The 22,976-nt window shown below is 42.8% G+C and overlaps 1 protein-coding gene across 4 annotated transcripts in view; it reads left to right on the top strand.

The window, feature by feature from the left end:
* The window catches only part of LOC126161723 (fatty-acid amide hydrolase 2-A), a 223,739-nt gene that overhangs the window by 59,590 nt on the left and 141,173 nt on the right, over window positions 1-22,976 (top strand). For all 4 annotated transcript variants that reach the window (XR_007534948.1, XM_049917759.1, XM_049917760.1 and 1 more), the window contains 2 exons: window positions 1,846-1,957; window positions 21,700-21,854. Coding sequence is in view for 3 of the 4 variants with exons in the window: in XM_049917759.1 (XP_049773716.1) it covers window positions 1,846-1,957; window positions 21,700-21,854 (267 nt within the window). In the remaining variant the exon portion in view is untranslated. The remainder of the gene's footprint in view (window positions 1-1,845; window positions 1,958-21,699; window positions 21,855-22,976) is intronic.

Below are 22,976 nucleotides of genomic sequence, written 5' to 3'. Positions count from 1 at the left end.
AAGTCGTTTCGGGCTCCTTCCAGGTATAAGGGATTTCTCAAATCACGGACAAGCATACATTTTCAGTATAACTTTATGCGTTTGGCCATTTATTAGTTGGTAGTTATGACTATTATATTATTTGTGATAATAAAAATTTGTAGACTGCCAAATAACATTGTAAATTTAATAAAAGCTCACCCGATTACACGTATTTTTCCCATTATAAGAACTGAAATATAAATAGCAAAGAAAATGACTGTTAGAAATAAAAACAAAAAACAAAAAAAAACTGATGAGCGTGACTTGATCCAGCGACCCAGCGATTACAGGGCATGAACGCTAACCACTCGGCTGCTGGTGCTTCCTGGTGAAACCAGCCACATGCAGGTGTATATATTTGACGATCAAAATTATCTTGCGATTTTCTCAATAATGCTTGAGAAGTATGCGCTACTGCTTATCGTGGCCTCCCCGTGTTAGTCTAAAACATCGAGATCTTCTCTGCGGTTTTTAATGTAGTGACTTTCTTATGTCTTCTCCATTTTTACATTCACAAATTTTCTTCATCTGATACTTTGGGTTTAATTCAATTTCTTGGAATGATTCTTTCATCTCTCAATGCTTGGTTGCTATGGCAACACATGATATCTTCTTATCTCATTTTTGTCTCAAAATTCCTGTTTTCTTCTGTCGCTAAGTTCTAACGATTTGACGACTAAGAGTGTGAAGTGTATGTGCAAACGTCCCACTTCTCTTATACAAGTCAACTTAGTTGGTGTGCACAGCCAGTCTTCTTCTCTGGATAGCCAGCTTCTGGAATCTATAAACTTCTTCTTCAAAGAATAATGCTAGTTACAGGAACCTTAAAGACTCTCTCTACTTGTGAAGTAATTAGGTACTCGAAGAATACTTTTCAACAATTATCGGTATATTTGAGCTTCATAAAGAACAAAATTATCATTTCTCGTGTAAATATTCGACTTCTTGAAAGTTACCTGTATCGTCTCACATGATTAGCACAGAATAACTTAGAAAATTAGGTTGAAAATTAGGTGGACTGATAAGGTAAGGAATGAGGAGGTTCTACGCAGAATCGGAGAGGAAAGGAATATGTGGAAAACACTGATAAGGAGAAGGGACAGGATGATAGGACATCTTCTAAGACATGAGGGAATGACTTCCATGGTACTAGAGGGAGCTGTAGAGGGCAAAAACTGTAGAGGAAGACAGAGATTGGAATACGTCAAGCAAATAAATGAGGACGTAGGTTGCAAGTGCTACTCTGAGATGAAGAGGTTAGCACAGGAAAGGAATTCGTGGCGGGCCGCATCAAACCAGTCAGTAGACTGATGACAAAAAAAAAAACTTAGAAGTTCCATGGTTCTTTTGTATACTTTTACTAGAACTTCCATGAATCACCAGATAAGTACTTGTCGGTGCCGTTTGTCGCCGCAGCTACCTTTGCTCGCGACTGATTTCACACCTGCACACACAAACATGTGACGCGCAGTAGGTAGGGTTCTAGCATCCCGCTCTCACTTCTAAAATATCGTGTGTTCAAGATGGTAGGAGGCCTAGTTGTTCTAGAACTTACGCAGAAATTCTTGAAACACAACCTTTGAGCAAAATTTCAAACTTAACCATTGCAGGGTTTAAAAAAGAAGTGATCCCTTAATTCTGCTGCACCGTGTGGTAAAATGTGAATAACCTAACATTCCAACTTCAGTACTAAAATAGTTTTAATACTCGTGGTGGCTATTCGTGTATTACTTAAGTCCACTTTATACCTATTAAATATAAAATATCATATAATAGTTTGTTGTTTACCAGTGTTTTTCTTTTGTGTTTTTCTTTATCACATAGGCCTGCATCCAAGCTGCAGCAGCTTCCCCAGTTGGAATAGGGTCAGATATTGGAGGTTCAATAAGAATGCCATGCTTTTTCAATGGCATATTTGGCCACAAGCCTTCTCGATGTAAGTGCAAAATCTGTCTGTATATTTAATAATGATTGTGATGACTGATAAATGGAAGTTGTTAGGGTTTCTGTTTGTTTGTTTTGTCATTTTCATTATTCTAATTGTGTATGTGGAGCTCAAATTTTGACAAACTGTTGTTGCCCAGAGAACATTGTGTGCCTAGGAGAGTAGATACTGCAAAACTTGTGGTACTGACCACATTGAGGTCCCTGGCATCAATAATCAAAGAAAATACGGGATTGCATTCTGTGTTGCCTTTCAGTGCCATATAGTCGATGAAGAAAACTGCTTCAATATTTGCATTTAAGCATTGCTATTACGTATGCAGCTGCTTGTATTGAGGGTCACTTTGAAATATTGAAAGACACTTCCATTTTCCATTTCGGCTGTTACACAGTCTCTTTCATTTATATCAGCTAATTTCAGCTGTCAGCAGCAGGAGCAATTCAAAACAGCCATTGGATGGAACCTTGAGTGTGCACGAGTGCATACGCGTGGGCGCGCGCCCACACACACACACACACACACACACACACACACACACACACACACACACACACACCACCCTGTAAATTAGAAACACTAATAATTTGTAAATGTATTGTTCATGTCACGTTAATCTTGCAGACTTTTGTGCCTACCAATGGTTGAAATATACAGGGAGTTTCAAAAATGACCGGTATATTTGAAACGGCAATAAAAACTAAACGAGCAGCGATAGAAATACACAGTTTGTTGCAATATGCTTGGGACAACAGTACATTTTCAGGCGGACAAACTTTCAAAATTACAGGAGTTACAATTTTCAACAACAGATGGCGCTGCAAGTGATGTGAAAGATATAGAAGACAACGCAGTCTGTGGGTGCGCCATTCTGTACGTCGTCTTTCTGCTGTAAGCGTGTGCTGTTCACAACGTGCAAGTGTGCTGTGGACAACATGGTTTATTCCTTAGAACAGAGGATTTTTCTGGCGTTGGAATTCCACAGCCTAGAACACAGTGTTGTTGCAACAAGACGAAGTTTTCAACGGAGATTTAATATAACCAAAGGACCGAAAAGCGATACAATAAAGGATCTGTTTGAAAACTTTCAACGGACTGGGAACGTGATGGATGAACATGCTGGAAAGGTAGGGCGACCGCGTACGGCAACCACAGAGGGCAACGCGCAGCTAGTGCAGCAGGTGATCTAACAGCGGTCTCGGGTTTCCGTTCGCCGAGTTGCAGCTGCGGTCCAAATGACGCCAACGTCCACGTGCCGTCTCATGCGCCAGAGTTTACACCTCTATCCATACAAAATTCAAACGCGGCAACCCCTCAGCGCCGCTACCATTGCTGCACGAGAGACATTCGCTAACGATATAGTGCACAGGATTGATGACGGCGATATGCATGTGGGCAGCATTTGGTTTACTGACGAAGCTTATTTTTACCTGGACGGCTTCGTCAATAAACAGAACTGGCGCATATGGGGAACCAAAAAGCCCCATGTTGCAGTCCCATTGTCCCTGCATCCTCAAAAAGTACTGGTCTGGGCCGCCATTTCTTCCAAAGGAATCATTGGCCCATTTTTCAGATCCGAAACGATTACTGCGTCACGCTATCTGGACATTCTTCGTGAATTTGTGGCGGTACAAACTGCCTTAGGCGACACTGCGAACACCTCGTGGTTTATGCAAGATGGTGCCCGGCCACATCGCACGGCCGACGTCTTTAATTTCCTGAATGAATATTTCGATGATCGTGTGATTGCTTTGGGCTATCCGAAACATACAGGAGGCGGCGTGGATTGGCCTCCCTATTCGCCAGACATGAACCCCTGTGACTTCTTTCTGTGGGGACACTTGAAAGACCAGGTGTACCGCCAGAATCCAGAAACAATTGAACAGCTGAAGCAGTACATCTCATCTGCATGTGAAGCCATTCCGCCAGACACGTTGTCAAAGGTTTCGGGTAATTTCATTCAGAGACTACGCCATATTATTGCTACACATGGTGGATATGTGGAAAATATCGTACTATAGAGTTTCCCAGACCGCAGTGCCATCTGTTGTTGACAATTGTAACTACTGTAATTTCGAAAGTTTGTCTGCCTGAAAATGTACTGTTGTCCCAAGCATATTGCAACAAATGGTGTATTTCTATCGCTGCTCGTTTAGTTTTTATTACCGTTTCAAATATACCGGTCATTTTTGAAACACCCTGTACTTTCTGATAAATTTATGACTGCACATGGTTTCTTATCCTTTCTACATTAGCTGCTGCTGCACACTGAGGTTTTATCAAAATTTAAATTGAATGAGTAGTCCAAGATGGATGTTGATAAAGTGTAAATCAAAGATTTATGAAAGGGTCATAAAATACTGTACTCATTAACACAAATCTCAAGGAACTGAGAAATCGGAAGTTATTCTTAAATAAATTTTTGTTAACCAGGGAGTACAGTTTTTTTCTGTACATTAACAGTTTAGGGTATATATGTACATCCATCCATACTACAGCATATTATCTATCTCATCATGGAAAACCATACAGTACCTACTATCTATTATCTCAGAAGATTAAAAAGAAACTTTATAGTGTTATCAGGTACATCAACCGTATTTACAACATCAGTTTGCAATAATAACTCTGAAAATGAACAAGAGAAGGAAAAAGGTTTACATTAATTACTCTACCATAACTTTAAAAAATGTATTTACAGAGCACTTTCTATGGAAACAATCCTGTATATTGCACTGTCGCAGACTGGAATAAACTGCATGGTAACTTCATGACCAACTGTACTCATCTCATGGTTTCCATAAAACTATCGGTCATCTCAGATGTTGCAGCAAAATGTTCTAAAGTGTCCAAGGCGTGTAGCAGTTCCTGTTGGGTGGGTGGACTGCAGTTCAACAAGTAGACTGGAGTGAGGGATTGTTTTGAGTGAGGTGGGTAGAGGGGGAAAAGAGATAGAAATGGCTGTCATTGGGTGACTGACAACTCTGAGGGAGGCAGCAGGTATGGGGACAGGCACCAGATCAGGTGTGTCTGTACGGTGCTCAATGACGATAATGTGGAGCAGTGAACTGGGAGTACTTGATAGACAGGGAATGGGTAGTGGTTGTGGGTGCAGTGGCTTAGCAAGGATTGAGGCCAGGAGAATTACAAGAATAAATGATGTTTTGCAAGCATAACTCCTATCTTCATTGTTGAGAAAGGTTAATGTTTGAGGGAAGGGTCCAGAGGGTATGGGTTGTGAAACAGCCATTGAACTTGTGCATGTTGTGCTCAGCCGTGTACAGTTTATTACCCACTGGGTGGTCACTTCTGCTCTTGGCCACGATTTGGAGGTGGACATTCGTTCTGGAGGGTAGCTGGTTTCATTCCCATAAAAAATGCTTTGCAGAAATTGCAGTGGAGCTGGTATATGACATGGCTGCTTTTGCTGGTGGCCCTGACTGACGGGATGGGATAAACCTGTGCCAGGGCTAGAGTAGGACATTTTGTGTGAGTGAGTTGGACAGGTCTTGCACCTGTCTCTCCCATTGTCCTTAAGAACAAGCTACAAAGGGGGTAACCTTCTCCCATTATCATCTTAGACTGGAGCAATGGAACCATATTTATCTCTATGCTTTTTATTATCTTTTTATGATTTATCATCATGTCAAGAAATTAGGGACATCTTACCCATCAATGTTTTCATCCCTCTAAAGTGGTATTCCACTGCCCACCCAACATACAACCTGGTCTGTCCCTGTGGAAGACCCAGAGGCAAGATTTGTCAAATTCACTCATCCAGCACATCCTACTCACATTCTATCATAGGGTTATTCTATGCCATCAGAGCCAGGACTATCTGTGAAAGCAGCTGTGTCATATGTCAGCTTTACTGCAATTTCTGCTCAGTATTGTATGTGGGTATGACCACCTACCAGCTGTGCACCAGAATGAATGGAGACTGCCAAACTGTGACCAAGGGCAGAGTTAAACTCCCACTGGTGCAATATACTGCTGTGTACAGCATGCTCAGGTTCAGAGGCTGCTTCACAGCCTGTGCCATATGGATCCTTCCTCCAGCACAAACTTTTCTGAATTTCATAGGTGGGTTTACATAGGTTGGGTTTAGAAAGGAGGAGCAGTTCACTCAGAACCCAGGATCAGAAGGACTTGCCTGATGTGAGGATGAGGGGAAACAAAGATGAAAGGGAAGGCATCAAAAAGAGTAGAAACTCTTTGACAGTATGTTGGAACATTCTTGATTCCTCTCCTGGCCTCAGTCTCTGCCAACCCAATGCGGAAGGGGGCTAGTGGATAATAAGACAAGTAGAGTAACGGGAGTGAAGGATGCACTTTGACACCAGTTACCATTATTAACATTCAGTAGTCTCTCAGATCCTGTGGTATTGATACTAGGTAGAGCAAGTCTTGCAGCAGCTGTACCCTTAAGTTTGTGTATTGCTCCTGGTTTATTCTTTACACAAACACATCCTAGCATTGCACCTTATTCCTCTACTTCTTTTTGTCATTGAAGTACACCAATAGATGATTAGGTTTTGTGGCTATTGCCAGATCATTATGAATTTCATTTTTGTTTGTGTTAGCTGCTGTTAACTGGCTTCATATAGCCATTGTTAATTGCCCTGGTGGTGAATAGTTGGGCAATGTCACATTGTGAAACCATTGTGGAGCTTGTCAGCCCCGTATTTGTTGAGTTTTCTGTAGAGAACCCCAGGCTGGCACCAGGCAGACATCTGATGATGGCTGATAGGATGTGCCCAGATCTGGAGTTGCTCCGTGAGAAGGGTAGTATGTGGCTAGTTGTCAAAAGGCTAGTCACTTATCTCTAATGAGGAGACAAATAGCTTTGAGACATTGCCTGCTGCTAATAATGGGACAGCTAGGGGACTTGTGCTTTGATCTCACCTTTTAATGTGGTCAGGGCATTTGTAAAGGGGGAAAAAAGATCCTGTTAGTGGTAGGCAGTTCCAGTGTTAGATGCCTGATGGCCCCTCTTAGGAAAATGTCGTCTTGAGAACGGAAACAAACCAAATGTGTGTTTGATGTACCTCAAGATGAACTTCCTACCAGGTGGGAAAATCCTTCATGGGAGCAGTTGATACCACATGTTGCAGTCAGCTGCTCATCTGCAGCTTACTCATGTTGGCACCATCTATGTCTGTCACTTGGATTTTGAGACTATTATCAGTTCTTTCTGGAGACTGATAGACTTGGTGAAGACAGCTATATTCACTTGTGAGGTCTCTGCACAAATGGTGATTGGCAGCATTGTTCTGAGGACTGAAAGGTCCCTCTGTTCTGGAGCTGAGAGGAGGGTCTAAGCCAGAAGCTTTCTGATGCTGCGACAAGATCAGCTGTAGTTTCGTAGACCTACACACACAATGGATTCTTGTAAAGTTTTTCAGGATCAAACAGGTAGACATCAGACACCGTAAATGGGCACTAACTTAGTATTCCCCCCTCTAAATTAGATAAAACTCTGAGGCCCCCAGCTGAGAAACCTCAGTCGGACATTCACAGCAAAGTCCTAGAGCTCCTACCTCTTATAGCAAGCTGTCAATCCTCACTTAGTACTGTACTCAAGCAGCTGTAAGAAGATCCCTGACAGCTTGCAGTACTGTTGCCAGCTTTCAACTTTGAAGGGAAAACGGCTGCAAGCGGGAAAAATTTCTATCTATAAAACTGTGACAACACTGAGGCTTTATGATGGAGATGTTTATAAAATCATGTCATATTATTGGTTGAGGTAGACATGTGAAGCTTTTGCGTCCAGACCACTGCAGCTGTCAAGAGATCAACTTATACCAACTCAACTATAGGAACTAAGAGATGTTTAAAATCTCATGTTTTGACAATGCATGGAATGAATATCCTAAGATAGATTTAACTTCCCCATGAGGGGGAGTGTTTGCAGTGATAAATAGAAGCATTACATTTAGTGAGGTGCAAAATGAATCCAACTGATATTGACGAGATTAAGCAGGATTGATGGACTTAATTGATAATCAAATATGCTGCCAACTATCAGATTCAGATCCATTGATCATAGACACACTCAAAGATAGCCTAAGCCTGACAGTAGAGAAATACCCCAAGTATGTGGTAGTAGAAAGTGGTGACTTTAATCTGCCCACTGTCTCCTGAGAAAGCTTCACATACATTGTTGGTGGTAACAACAGTGATACTTAATACATTGTGTGGAAATTGGCTCACTGCCCACACAGGAAAGAAATATTTTGGACATTCTGGCTACAAACAGATGTGATTTTTTATTTATTTATTTATTTATTTCTTTTCGAGAGTGAGACCAATGACAGAGCATGAAGTTATTATTGAAGCAGTGGTCATAAAGGTGAAAAGATCATCAAGAAAGCTAGGAGAGTATTTTTGTTTGGTTGAACTAATAGAAAGTCAACTTATTTAAATGTTGAATGAGAACACTTATTACAGGTCCACCAAATGCAGACAAATTATGGTTGAAGCTAAAGATGTTATAAACTGCAGTCTAAATAAGTACATTTCAAATAAAATTATGAAATATGCTAAAAACCCATGGCAGTTTAATGATACCATTCAGAGGAATGTTGCAAAACAGACTACTACAATCTCATTAAAAAAGAGACTGCAGGGAAGCTTAAGAGAATAGCAACTCAAGCATTTGTAGGGAGGGCTGTGTGTGAGGCCTACAATAATTTTTCACAGTGAGGTTCTGGCCATAGATCTGTCAGAGAATCATAGGAAGTTTTGGTCATGTGTAAATTCAAAGAACAGGTCCAAACCTACTGTTAAATCTTTCATGGATCTGTCTGGTGTTCTAACTGAAAACAGCAAACAGATAACTGAAATATTAAATTCTGCATTTAAAATTTTGTTACACAGGAGGGCACTAATGTAACAGTGTTGAACTGCTTCACACACTCACAAATTAGAGATTTTATTAGCACTTCCAGTATTAAAAACAGCGAATACTACATAAAGCAAAAAAGGCAATAGATTCTGACAGAATCATAGCTAGATTTTACATTGAATATACTGTTGACGAAATAACTCCCTTCCTTCATCATATTTATTGAGAACCTCTTGTGCAATGAATAGTCCTATGTGACTGGAAAGAGTAAAAGATCAAATTTATGAATGCATGGTGTCTGTTCTTTTGGACAAGATCAAGAAAGCAGACACCACACGCAATCCGCAGCTGTGAAGCATTATATGTAAATGCCCTTTCAGTTTACATATAATGTTTCACAGCTGTGGATTCTGCGTGATGTCCGTTCTTTCGGACATGTCCAAAAGCACAGACACCATGCATTCGTATAATTGGTGTGCCTAACTGGGCAACAGATCCACCTTCTTCAGTGCAGATGCAGAAATACGTTCAATCTCCTGTGGGAATCTCAGAGTAGTGAACATGGAGTCAATGGGCAGGGACTGCGGCCAGGTGGCGCTCAGTGGGAATGTGGATCAGCCATGAGGCGTGCTGAGATAGTCTGTGCAGTTGCGATAATGCTGTGTAATGGCTGGTGCAGTGGTTAATGCACCTGCCTAGTAAGCAAGAGATCCTGGGTTTGAATCCTGATCCAGTACACATTTTCATTCATTGCCTTTGATTCTGCGTAATGTCTCACTGCAACTGACAGCAGTGATCCCATTTCAGTTTACATTAAGATCAAGTATTCAGAGCTACAGACAGCTTTCACTGATGTCCACCTGTTGCAGGATTGTAGAGCATAGTCTAAGCTCTAACATTACAAAATTTCCGGGGGAAATGGGGATTGACTGAGGAAAAACTGCTTGTAGGAAACACAAGTTGCTGTTTGTACATGAAATCTTTCTAGCAGTAGATGCAGGTGAACAGGTAGATTCTATCTGCTTGGGTTTCCAAAAGACACTCATCAACTGCTAACAAAGATATGCTGAAGTGGTGCATCTTCAGAAGTATTTGAGTTTTTTTATAACTGTTTGACTAATAAAATAAAATATGTTATACTGAATGGCATATGTTGCTCAAAAATGAAAATAATTTCAGGTGTGCCCCAAGGAAATGTAACAGGATCTATAATGTTCTCAACATATGAAATGAATTATCAGATTGGATCAGAAGCACACTGTAAGTTTATTCACTAGTGATGTCGTTGCCTACGGAAATTCTGAAGGACTTGGTGTAATGAAGTTCTTTGTAAGTGTGGATAGCTGTAAGATAATACCTATAATAATGGCTGTAACAGAATAAGGAACCAGGCTATATCCGATTTCAGGATTAGTGGTTGAGCATCGTGATCATGTCACTTCATATGAGTATTTAGGGTAATATTTGGAAGTGATATGAAATTGAATGATCATGTAAAATCAGTATGAGGGAAAGCAAATCGAAGACTTAGGTTTGTTGGAGCAGTTCCGGGAAAATGTAGTGCATTTGAAGGAGAGTACATACAATTCTTGGGTAATGTTTTCAGAGTCCGTATCAAATAGGCACAACAATGGACATCAAACAAATGCAGAGTGCCACTAGGATCATAATATTCAGGATAACCCATGCGAAAGTGGAACAGAAATGCTTGGAGAACTTAAATGGGAAACCTTGGAGCAAAGATTATGTAATTCTCACAAAACCCTGTTCGGTAAATTTAAAGTACCTTTAGTCTAAAAAGACCTCTTGACCATTGTGCTGCCGATAGCCTATATCTTGTGTGGGCATCATGAGAGTAAGATACGAGAGCTTAGGCACCTACAGAGGCATAAAAGTCATTTTTTCCCTTGCTCGATGCGCGAATGGTGTAGGACAGAAAATCAGTAATGTTAACGTGATGCACCCTCCAGCCACACACTGCACAGTAGCTTACAGAGTAAATATGTAAATTTAGATATAGATGATCTTAATGCATTTGAGCACATCAGAGATGACATCGAGTGAGTTTTGTGTGGAGATGTGTATGCATTGAACCCAGCTCTGACAAATCTTCACAAATTGTGGATGATGGTTCAGCAATCATTTATCAGAATGGTTCAGTATCTCATGGACGCAATGCCACATTGTGTTTGTGTTGTAACAAGGTTTTAAAGGGCTGCCAAACACCCCTGGTTGTCTCTAATTTGACTCCTCAAGAGTGTAATCATCGGGTCAGTCTGTGAAGTCACTTAAGTTTTGATTTTACTTATAAATTACCCAACAAGTGTGGTAAGAAAAGATTTTTATATGTGTTTGTAGCCTAGTGGCACAAGAAAGTACATTGAGTTAGCTGGTTAGAGTTAGGCTTGGAAAAATTACCTTCTCTTGTCTCCCACATTTCATTCAGTCTTCGCACAGGATGCATGTGTATCTAGTCGAACAGTTTGTAATGGGGGAACCTTTCATTTTGCACAGTTGTTGTGAAGAAACTTATGGAGAAACAGCAGCTATTACACAATAGGAGTAAAACAGAATATATGATAAATAGAGCTGTGTCAAATTAAACAAATTTCTCCATCAGTAGGGCAGTTTGTTGACCTTCATTGATTATGATAGTAGAATGTTACCAGAATACCTCTCTACCCCCCCCCCCCCCCCCCCCCCAAAGAAAAAAGGTCTTATATAACTGCACTAAAGTTAATATCCAGAAACTCAGGATGACACAGGGACTGAAATTGATGCAGGTGAAGCAAAAGCTGAAATGCTGGAATCCATTTTCAAATTTTCCTTTACCAAAGAAAAACTAGTCGTATTTCACCAATTCCTTGTTTCTTGCATCACTGCAAAGATGAGTAAAATATATATATCTAAAAAGAAAGATGATGAAACTTACCAAACAAAAGCGCTGGCAGGTCGATAGACACACAAACATTCACACAAAATTCAAGCTTTCACAACAAATGGTTGCTTCGTCAGGAAAGAGGGAAGGAGAGGGAAAGACGAAAGGATGTGGGTTTTAAGGGAGAGGGTAAGGAGTCATTCCAATCCCGGGAGCGGAAAGACTTACCTTAGGGGGAAAAAAGGACGGGTATACACTCACGCGCACACACACATATCCATCCACACATATACAGACACAAGCAGACATATTAAAAGGCAAACTCTTTGCCACCCTTCACCTCAAAAAACTATCCAATGTCCTGGTTTCCCACCTCCGGAAAGGCAACTCACTCACCCTTCACAACTTTTCCAGCAAACCTCAACCTCCTCTCATTGCACACAAACCCAGTCTCTCCCATCTACTCAATCTCCCACTTCCAGCTCCACTTCCTCCAAAACCTCAAAATTCTAATCAACACAATCTGGAACCACAACACCCTAATTCAGTAGTTAACCTTTCCTCCAAACCTCTCTCCCAATCCGAAACCTCTACCTATCCAAAGGCCTCACCTTCAGCCCCACTTCCAGATTCAACCAAACAGCCCTCGTCAAAGATTTACTGTCGTACACTTGTAGTCTCTGCTGGAAGTATCATTTTGCCACGAAGAAAAATGATCCTAATCCTACCCCTAATGATCCAACTCCCCAAGACACTATCCAAATTGAACCCTGCCTGGAACAGTTCCGTCCTCCGTCACAGTGGGACCCACCTCCTCTTCCTCAAAATCACCCTCTCCAAACCTTCCAGGAATTTCTGACTTCCAGCCTTGCCTCTCAATCCTTCTTGAAAAACCTTAATCCTACTCCCAACATCACCACTGCTGAAGCCCAGGCTATCCGTGATCTGAAGGCTGACCGGTCCATCGTCATCCTTCCGGCGGACAAGGGTTCCACGAATGTGGTACTTGATCGTCGGGAGTATGTGGCTGAGGGACTGCGTCAGCTTTCAGACAACACCACATACAAAGTTTGCCAAGGTAATCCCATTCCTGATGTCCAGGCGGAGCTTCAAGGAATCCTCAGAACCTTAGGCCCCCTACAAAACCTTTCTCCTGACTCCATCAACCTCCTGACCCCACCGACACCCCACACCCCTACCTTCTACCTTCTTCCTAAAATTCACAAACCCAATCATCCCGGCCGCCCCATTATAGCTGGTTACCAAGCCCCCACAGAACGTATCTCTGCCTACGTAGATCAACACCTTCAACCCATTACATGCAGTCTCCCTTCCTTCATCAAAGACACCAACCACTTTCTCGAACGCCTGGAATCCTTACCCAATCCGTTACCTCTGGAAACCATACTTGTAACCATTGATGCCACTTCCTTATACACAAATATCCCGCACGTCCAGGGCCTCGCTGCGATGGAGCACTTCCTTTCACGCCGATCACCTGCCACCCTACCTAAAACCTCTTTCCTCATTACCTTAGCCAGCTTCATCCTGACCCACAACTTCTTCACTTTTGAAGGCCAGACATACCAACAATTAAAGGGAACAGCCATGGGTACCAGGATGGCCCCCTCGTACGCCAACCTATTCATGGGTCGCTTAGAGGAAGCCTTCTTGGTTACCCAGGCCTGCCAACCCAAAGTTTGGTACAGATTTATTGATGACATTTTCATGATCTGGACTCACAGTGAAGAAGAACTCCAGAACTTCCACGCCAACCTCAACTCCTTTGGTTCCATCAGATTCACCTGGTCCTACTCCAAATCCCATGCCACTTTCCTTGACGTTGACCTCCACCTGTCCAATGGCCAGCTTCACACGTCCGTCCACATCAAACCCACCAACAAGCAACAGTACCTCCATTATGACAGCTGCCAACCATTCCACATCAAACGGTCCCTTCCCTACAGCCTAGGTGTTCGTGGCAAATGAATCTGCTCCAGTCTGGAATCCCTGAACCATTACACCAACAACCTGAAAACAGCTTTCGCATTCCGCAACCACCCTCCCGACCTGGTACAGAAGCAAATAACCAGAGCCACTTCCTGTGGCTAAACATGCCTTGGTGCACGGCCAGCACATCTTGGCACAGTGTTACACCGTCGGGTTATCTGGATACTTCCCACTAACACCAACCTATCGGAACTCCGGAGATGGGAACTTGCTCTTCAATATATCCTCTCTTCCCGTTATCCACCAGGCCTCAATCTCCGTTAATTTCAAGTTGCCGCCACTCATACCTCACCTGTCATTCAACAACATCTTTGCCTCTGCACTTCCGCCTCGACTGACATCTCTGCCCAAACTCTTTGCCTCTGTATTTGTCTGCTTGTGTCTGTATGTGTGTGTGTGTGCGAGTGTATACCTGTCCTTTTTTCCCCCTAAGGTAAGTCTTCCCGCTCCCGGGATTGGAATGACTCCTTACCCTCTCCCTTAAAACCCAAATCCTTTCGTCTTTCCCTCTCCTTCCCTCTTTCCTGACGAAGCAACTGTTGGTTGCGAAAGCTAGAATTTTGTGTGTATGTTTGTGTTTGTTCGTGTGTCTATCGACCTGCCAGCGCTTTTGTTTGGTAAGTCTCATCATCTTTCTTTATATATATATATTGGTTATAATAGAAGGAAACATTCCACGTAGGAAAAATATACCTAAAAACAAAGATGATGTGACTTACCAAATGAAAGTGCTGGCAGGTCGACAGACACACAAACGAACACAAACATACACACAAAATTCAAGCATTCGCAACAAACTGTTGCCTCATCAGGACAGAGGGAAGGAGAGGGAAAGACGAAAGGATGGGTTTTAAGGGAGAGGGTAAGGAGTCATTCCAGTCCCGGGAGCGGAAAGACTTACCTTAGGGGGAAAAAAGGACGGGTATACACTCGCGCACACACACACATATCCATCCACACATATACAGACACAAGCAGACATATTTAAAGACAAAGAGTTTGGGCAGAGATGTCAGTCGAGGCAGAAGTGCAGAGGCAAAGATGTTGTTGAATGACAGGTGAGGTATGAGTGGCGGCAACTTGAAATTAGCGGAGATTGAGGCCTCGTGGATAACGGGAAGAGAGGATATATTGAAGAGCAAGTTCCCATCTCCGGAGTTCGGATAGGTTGGTGTTAGTGGGAAGTATACAGATAACCCGGACGGTGTAACACTGCGCCAAGATGTGCTGGCCGTGCACCAAGGCATGTTTAGCCACAGGGTGATCCTCATTACCATCAAACACTGTCTGCCTGTGTCCATTCATGCGAATGGACAGTTTGTTGCTGGTCATTCCCACATAGAATGCATCACAGTGTAGGCAGGTCAGATGGTAGATCACGTGGGTGCTTTCACACGTGGCTCTGCCTTTGATCGTGTACACCTTCCGGGTTACAGGACTGGAGTAGGTGGTGGTGGGAGGGTGCATGGGACAGGTTTTACACCGGGGGCGGTTACAAGGGTAGGAGCCAGAGGGTAGGGAAGGTGGTTTGGGGATTTCATAGGGATGAACTAAGAGGTTACGAAGGTTAGGTGGTCGGCGGAAAGACACTCTTGGTGGAATGGGGAGGATTTCATGAAGGATGGATCTCATTTCAGGGCAGGATTTGAGGAAGTCGTATCCCTGCTGGAGAGCCACATTCAGAATCTGATCCAGTCCCGGAAAGTATCCTGTCACAAGTGGGGCACTTTTGTGGTTCTTCTGTGGGAGGTTCTGGGTTTGAGAGGATAAGGAAGTGGCTCTGGTTATTTGCTTCTGTACCAGGTCGGGAGGGTAGTTGCGGGATGCGAAAGCTGTTGTCAGGTTGTTGGTGTAATGCTTCAGGGATTCCGGACTGGAGCAGATTCGTTTGCCACGAAGACCTAGGCTGTAGGGAAGGGACCGTTTGATGTGGAATGGGTGGCAGCTGTCGTAATGGAGGTACTGTTGCTTGTTGGTGGGTTTGATGTGGACGGACGTGTGAAGCTGGCCATTGGACAGGTGAAGGTCAACATCAAGGAAAGTGGCATGGGATTTGGAGTAGGACCAGGTTAATCTGATGGAACCAAAGGAGTTGAGGTTGGAGAGGAAATTCTGGAGTTCTTCTTCACTGTGAGTCCAGATCATGAAAATGTCATCAATAAATCTGTACCAAACTTTGGGTTGGCAGGCCTGGGTAACCAAGAAGGCTTCCTCTAAGCGACCCATGAATAGGTTGGCGTACGAGGGGGCCATCCTGGTACCCATGGCTGTTCCCTTTAATTGTTGGTATGTCTGGTTTTCAAAAGTGAAGAAGTTGTGGGTCAGGATGAAGCTGGCTAAGGTAATGAGGAAAGAGGTTTTAGGTAGGGTGGCAGGTGATCGGCGTGAAAGGAAGTGCTCCATCGCAGCGAGGCCCTGGACGTGTGGGATATTTGTGTATAAGGAAGTGGCATCAATGGTTACAAGGATGGTTTCTGGGGGTAACGGATTGGGTAAGGATTCCAGGCGTTCGAGAAAGTGGTTGGTGTCTTTGATGAAGGATGGGAGACTGCATGTAATGGGTTGAAGGTGTTGATCCACGTAGGCAGAGATACGTTCTGTGGGGGCTTGGTAACCAGCTACAATGGGGCGGCCGGGATGATTGGGTTTGTGAATTTAAGGAAGAAGGTAGAAGGTAGGGGTGCGGGGTGTCGGTGGGGTCAGGAGGTTGATGGAGTCAGGTGAAAGGTTTTGTAGGGGGCCTAAGGTTCTGAGGATTCCTTGAAGCTCTGCCTGGACATCATATACCAACACCCCGCACCCCTACCTTCTACCTTCTTCCCAAAATTCACAAACCCAATCATCCCGGCCGTCCCATTGTAGCTGGTTACCAAGCCCCCACAGCACGCATCTCTGCCGACGTAGATCAACACCTTCAACCCATTACATACAGTCTCCCATCCTTCATCAAAGACCAACCACTTTCTCGAACGCCTGGAATCCCTACCCAGTCTGTTACCCCCGGAAACAATCCTTGTAACCATTGATGCCACTTCCTTATACACAAATATTCCGCATGTCCTGGGCCTCGCTGCGATGGAGCGCTTCCTTTCACGCCGATCACCTGCCGCCCTACCTAAAACCTCTTTCCTCATTACCTTAGCCAGCTTCATCCTGCCCCACAACTTCTTCACTTTTGAAGGCCAGACATACCAACAATTAAAGGGAACAGCCATGGGTACCAGGATGGCCCCCTCGTACGCCAACCTATTCATGGGTCGCTTAGAGGAAGCCTTCTTGGTTACCCAGGCCTGCCAACCCAAAGTTTGGTACAGATTTATTGATGACATTTTCATGATCTGGACTCACAGTGAAGAAGAACTCCAGAACTTCCACTCCAACCTCCCATTCCTTTGGTTCCATCAGATTCACCTGGTCCTACTCTAAATCCCATGCCACTTTCCTTGACGTTGACCTCCACCTGTCCAATGGCCAGCTTCACACGTCCTTCCACATCAAACCCACGAACAAGCAACAGTACCTCCATTATGACAGCTGCCACCCATTCCACATCAAACGGTCCCTTCCCTACAGCCTAGGTGTTCGTGGCAAACGAATCTGCTCCAGTCCGGAATCCTTGAACCATTACACCAACAACCTGAAAACAGCTTTTGCATCCCGTAACTACCCTCCCGACCTGGTACAGAAGCAAATAACCAGAGCCACTTCCTCATCTCCTCAAACCCGGAACCTTCCACAGAAGAACCCTAAAAGTGCCCCACTTGTGACAGGATACTTTCCGGGACTGGATCAGATTCTGAATGTGGCTCTCCAGCAGGGATACGACTTCCTCAAATCCTGCCCTGAAATGAGATCCATCCTTCATGAAATCCTCCCCACTCCACCAAGAGTGTCTTTCCGCCGTCCACCTAACCTTCGTAACCTCTTAGTTCATCCCCATGAAATCCCCAAACCACCTTCCCTACCCTCTGGCTCCTACCCCTGTAACCGCCCCCGGTGTAAAACCTGTCCCACGCACCCTCCCACCACCACCTATTCCAGTCCTGTAACCCGGAAGGTGTACACGATCAAAGGCAGAGCCACGTGTGAAAGCACCCACGTGATTTACCAACTGACCTGCCTACACTGTGAAGCGTTCTATGTGGGAATGACCAGCAACAAACTGTCCATTCGCATGAATGGACACAGGCAGACAGTGTTTGTTGGTAATGAGGATCACCCTGTGGCTAAACATGCCTTGGTGCACGGCCAGCACATCTTGGCACAGTGTTACACCGTCCGGGTTATCTGGATACTTCCCACTAACACCAACCTGTCAGAACTCCGGAGATGGGAACTTGCCCTTCAGCATATCCTCTCTTCTCGCTATCCGCCAGGCCTCAATCTCCGCTAATTTCTAATTTCAATTTGCCGCCGCTCATACCTCACCTGTCTTTCAACATCATCTTTGCCTCAGTACTTCCGCCCCGACTGACATCTCTGCCCAAACTCTTTGCCTTTACAAATGTCTGCTTGTGTCTGTGTATATGCGGATGGATATGTGTGTGTGTGCGCGAGTGTATACCTGTCCTTTTTTCCCCCTAAGGTAAGTCTTTCCGCTCCCGGGATTGGAATGACTCCTTACCCACTCCCTTAAAACCCAAATCCTTTTGTCTTTCCCTCTCCTTCCCTCTTTCCTGACGAGGCAACCGTTGGTTGCGAAAGCTAGAATTTTGTGTGTATGTTTATGTTTGTTTGTGTGTCTATCGACCTGCCAGCGCTTTTGTTTTAAATATATTTTCCCCACGTAGAATGTTTCCATCTATATATATATATATATATATAGTATTCTTCTTCTTGTCTGCAGCTGACGTGGTCATTTCTACATCTTCAATTGTTTTATATATGGTCTGTCTTGAACGTCGACGTTCAAGACAGACCATATATAAAACAATTGAAGATGTAGAAATGACCACGTCAGATGCAGACAAGAAGAAGAATACTATAAAATCTGTCGCAGCACACTCTCTACTGGACGGACCGGCTGTCTTCTGTGGATGCAGATTGAACTTCAGCATCGACATTAATGATTCCTTCACTCATGGCAATGGCTGGTTAACCATTGCTATTGTACGAGGTGGATCAGGAGTTCCAAACGTATCTGGTCTGGAGAGCTTCGTAGACCGAGATGTCATATATATATATATATATATATATATATATATATATATATATATATATATATTTAAAAAGAAAGATGATGAGACTTACCAAACAAAAGCGCTGGCAGGTCGATAGACACACAGACAAACACAAACATACACACAAAATCTAGCTTTCGCAACCAATGGTTGCCTCGTCAGGAAAGAGGGAAGGAGAGGGAAAGACAAAAGGATTTGGGTTTTAAGGGAGAGGGTAAGGAGTCATTCCAATCCCGGGAGCGGAAAGACTTACCTTAGGGGGAAAAAAGGAGGGAAAAAAGGACAGGTATACACTCGCACACACACACATATCCATCCTCATATACACAGCTGTGTATATGAGGATGGATATGTGTGTGTGTGCGAGTGTATACCTGTCCTTTTTTCCCTCCTTTTTTCCCCCTAAGGTAAGTCTTTCCGCTCCCGGGATTGGAATGACTCCTTACCCTCTCCCTTAAAACCCAAATCCTTTTGTCTTTCCCTCTCCTTCCCTCTTTCCTGACGAGGCAACCATTGGTTGCGAAAGCTAGATTTTGTGTGTATGTTTGTGTTTGTCTGTGTGTCTATCGACCTGCCAGCGCTTTTGTTTGGTAAGTCTCATCATCTTTCTTTTTAAATATATTTTTCCCACGTGGAACGTTTCCCTCTATTATATATATATATATATATATATATATATATATATATATATATATATATATATATATATATATATATATATATAATAGAGGGAAACATTCTACGTGGGGAAAATATATTTAAAACAAAAGCGCTGGCAGGTCGATAGACACACAAACATACACACAAAAAATTCTAGCCTCGTCAGGAAAGAGGGAAGGAGAGGGAAAGACAAAAGGATTTGGGTTTTAAGGGAGTGGGTGAGGAGTCATTCCAATCAACAGTTTGTTGCGAAAGCTTGAATTTTGTGTGTATGTTTGTGTTCGTATGTGTGTCTGTCGACCTGCCAGCACTTTCATTTGGTAAGTCACATCATCTTTGTTTTTAGGTATGTAATATATATGATGTGACTTACCAAATGAAAGTGCTGGCAGGTCGACAGACACACAAACGAACACAAACATACACACAAAATTCAAGCTTTCGCAACAAACTGTTGCCTCATCAGGAAAGAGGGAAGGAGAGGGAAAGACGAAAGGATGTGGGTTTTAAGGGAGAGGGTAAGGAGTCATTCCAGTCCCGGGAGCGGAAAGACTTACCTTAGGGGGAAAAAAGGACGGGTATACACTCGCGCACACACACACACATATCCATCCATTCTTTTGTGGAATGTTTCCTTCTATTACAACTATATATATATATATATTAGTGTCAGTGGTGTTTCCAGACCTCGATAGCATCCTTGTCAGATTCTATACAGCACTTGTGGCTTTTCAACCGTAATATATCCCTTGAACAAAAAACTGTGTCCTGTAATTTGGAGAAAGCACAAGTCACCCCATCTACAAAAAGGGTAGTGGAAATGACCCACAAACTACTGTCTAATACCTTTGTCATCCATTTGCTACAGCATCTTAGAACAGAGTCTGAGCTCAAATATAATGAAATATTTTGAACAGAATGATTTCCATTCCTACCAGCATAGCTTCAAAAAGCATCAGTCGTGTGAAATCGAACAAGTGCTGTTCTCACATAATGTCCTGAATGCCATGCCTCAGGACATCCATAGCAACACTTATTAAAAAAAAGAAGAGTCATATAGGGTATCAAATGAAATGTGTAACTGGAATGAGAATTTCCTGTTAGGGACGTCACAGCATGTCATCTTGTATGGAGAGTCAACAACAGATGCAGAAGTAACTTCAGTTTGATCCAGGGAAGATTGTTGGTATCCTTGTTTTTCATATTGTGTATTAATGACCTGGCAGATAATATTAGTAGTAACTTCTAATGTTTTTTAGATGATGCAATTATCTGTAACTATGTACTGTTTCAATAAAGCTGCAGAAATATTCTGTAAGGTTGTGATAAGATTTCATGTGGTGAAAGGATTGGCGGTGTGCATTAAATGTTTACAAATGTAAAATTTTGCACTTAGTGAAAAGAAAAAAAGTAATATCTGAATCCAATATCAATGAATTACAGTTCGAATAAGTCAGTTCATATGAATACCTGCGTGGAACAGTTTGCAGGGATATGAGTGAAATGATCACATATGCTCAGTGGTACATAAAATATGTGGTGGACATCAGTTCATTGATTCAATACTGGGAAAATACTATTAGTCTACAAAGGAGATTACCTACAAACACTTGTTTTTTTCATCCTAGGATATTTCTCAGCTGTATTGTGCCCATAGGACTAATGGGGAATATTAATTATATATAAGAAAGGATAGCACGAATAATCACAGGTTCATTTGACTCATGGGATTGTGTCATGGGGACACTGAAAAACCTTGAACTAGCAGATGCTTGAAGGTAGACACACTGTACATAAAAAAAAAGCTACTTACAAAGTTTCAAGAAGCAGCATTAAGTGAGGAACCTCAGAATATGCTACAACTCCCTGAAGGGAACATGAGATAAGGTTAAACTATTGACTATGTACACAAAGGCATTTAAGCAGAAAGGCATTTAAGCAATTATTCATCCCACTGCCCATATGTGAATCATTTTCTTCTGTGCACTTCACAGTTGTTTGCAGAATATAGCTGCAGATGTAAGAATTTTAACTCAGAAAGAAAATAAGCACAGGTTCTTTATGTAATCATTTGTATGATTAAATATAGTAACATTTTCTTTTAATACTGCACTTGCTTCTGTAAAAATGCCATGTATCCATATAACTTTTTTTATTTTAGGTATTGTATCTAATCAAGGAGAATACCCTGTGCCTTCTGAAGAACAAAATACCTTCCTGGGAACTGGTCCTATGTGTCGTTATGCAGTAGACTTGCTGCCTACCTTGAAAGTAATAGCTGGGAAAAATGCAATTCACTTGAAGTTGGAGGAAAAAGTAAATATTTAGTTAAAAAACGTTCTTGTACTTAAAGCTTAAAGCCACATACAATGAAGAGACTGGTATAGGTTTTGGTTTTCAGCCTAAAGGCCTTCCTCTGAAGTAGAAAATACACATTCCCACAAGCACAAGTGTCGCGACCATTGTACCTGGCTGCTATGGCTGGATGCCAGCCACAGCAACCACACACAGTGATTATGTGTGAGTGGGTTGTGCTTGTGGGATTGTCTGTGTGGACTCTGACCACAGTGGCCAGAAATAATGGTCGTGTGTGTGTGTGACACGAGAGAGAGAGAGAGAGAGAGAGAGAGAGAGAGAGAGAGAATCAACATCTCCTCTGTATGGTGAGGAGTGATTTATCCTTTTCATAATATTATTATTATACCATCCTGGATGTTCCACTGTCAGATTGTGTACTAAAGGCATGATTTGTAACAATTTGTTGTGTTTCATGTGTAAACATGTGCCTAGCATGTAGATACACTGCCTGACAAGAAAGTGAAGTGTCTAGAAGACATGGTATGATGGCAGCATAACTTCATACATATACGCACCATTGGAAGATACGTAAAAGATTAGTGTTCCCATTCTCGGAGACAGAACTACCGCGGAGTACCGTAATTACTCGAATCTAAGCCGCACTCGAATCTAAGTCGCACCTGAAAAATGAGACTCGAAATCAAGGAAAAAAAATTTTCACGAATCTAAGCCGCACCTGAAATTTGAGACTCGAAATTCAAGGGGAGAGAAAAGTTTTAGGCCGCATCTCCAAATCGAAACAAAGTTGGTCCATTGTAATATGATAGACAATTTAGGTCGAATGAATGATGATACAGCTACAGTAGTTTGGTTTGAGTCGTAAGCTTAGCAGTTAAGCTTTACCAGGTAGCCATTGCTATGTGTCAGGCGCTCCGTCCGTATTTATACGGGTACCCTTCCTTTTTCATGTGCTTCGTCTGGTTTGAATTAATTGCTTATTTTTCTTTGATCTGATAAGTGCCATTCTCTTTGTTATAGGTGTTTACACCACTCTAAGCTGAAGATGCATTACTGCACTGTGTCATGAATTGTTTGTCGCATTCTGATAATGTGTGTTTACGGCCTGTCGCCGCTCGCGGC

This window comes from Schistocerca cancellata, chromosome 2 (assembly GCF_023864275.1).
Source record: "Schistocerca cancellata isolate TAMUIC-IGC-003103 chromosome 2, iqSchCanc2.1, whole genome shotgun sequence".
Classification (NCBI taxonomy): Eukaryota; Metazoa; Arthropoda; class Insecta; order Orthoptera; family Acrididae; genus Schistocerca; species Schistocerca cancellata.
This window is presented reverse-complemented; position numbering and strand designations above follow the sequence as displayed.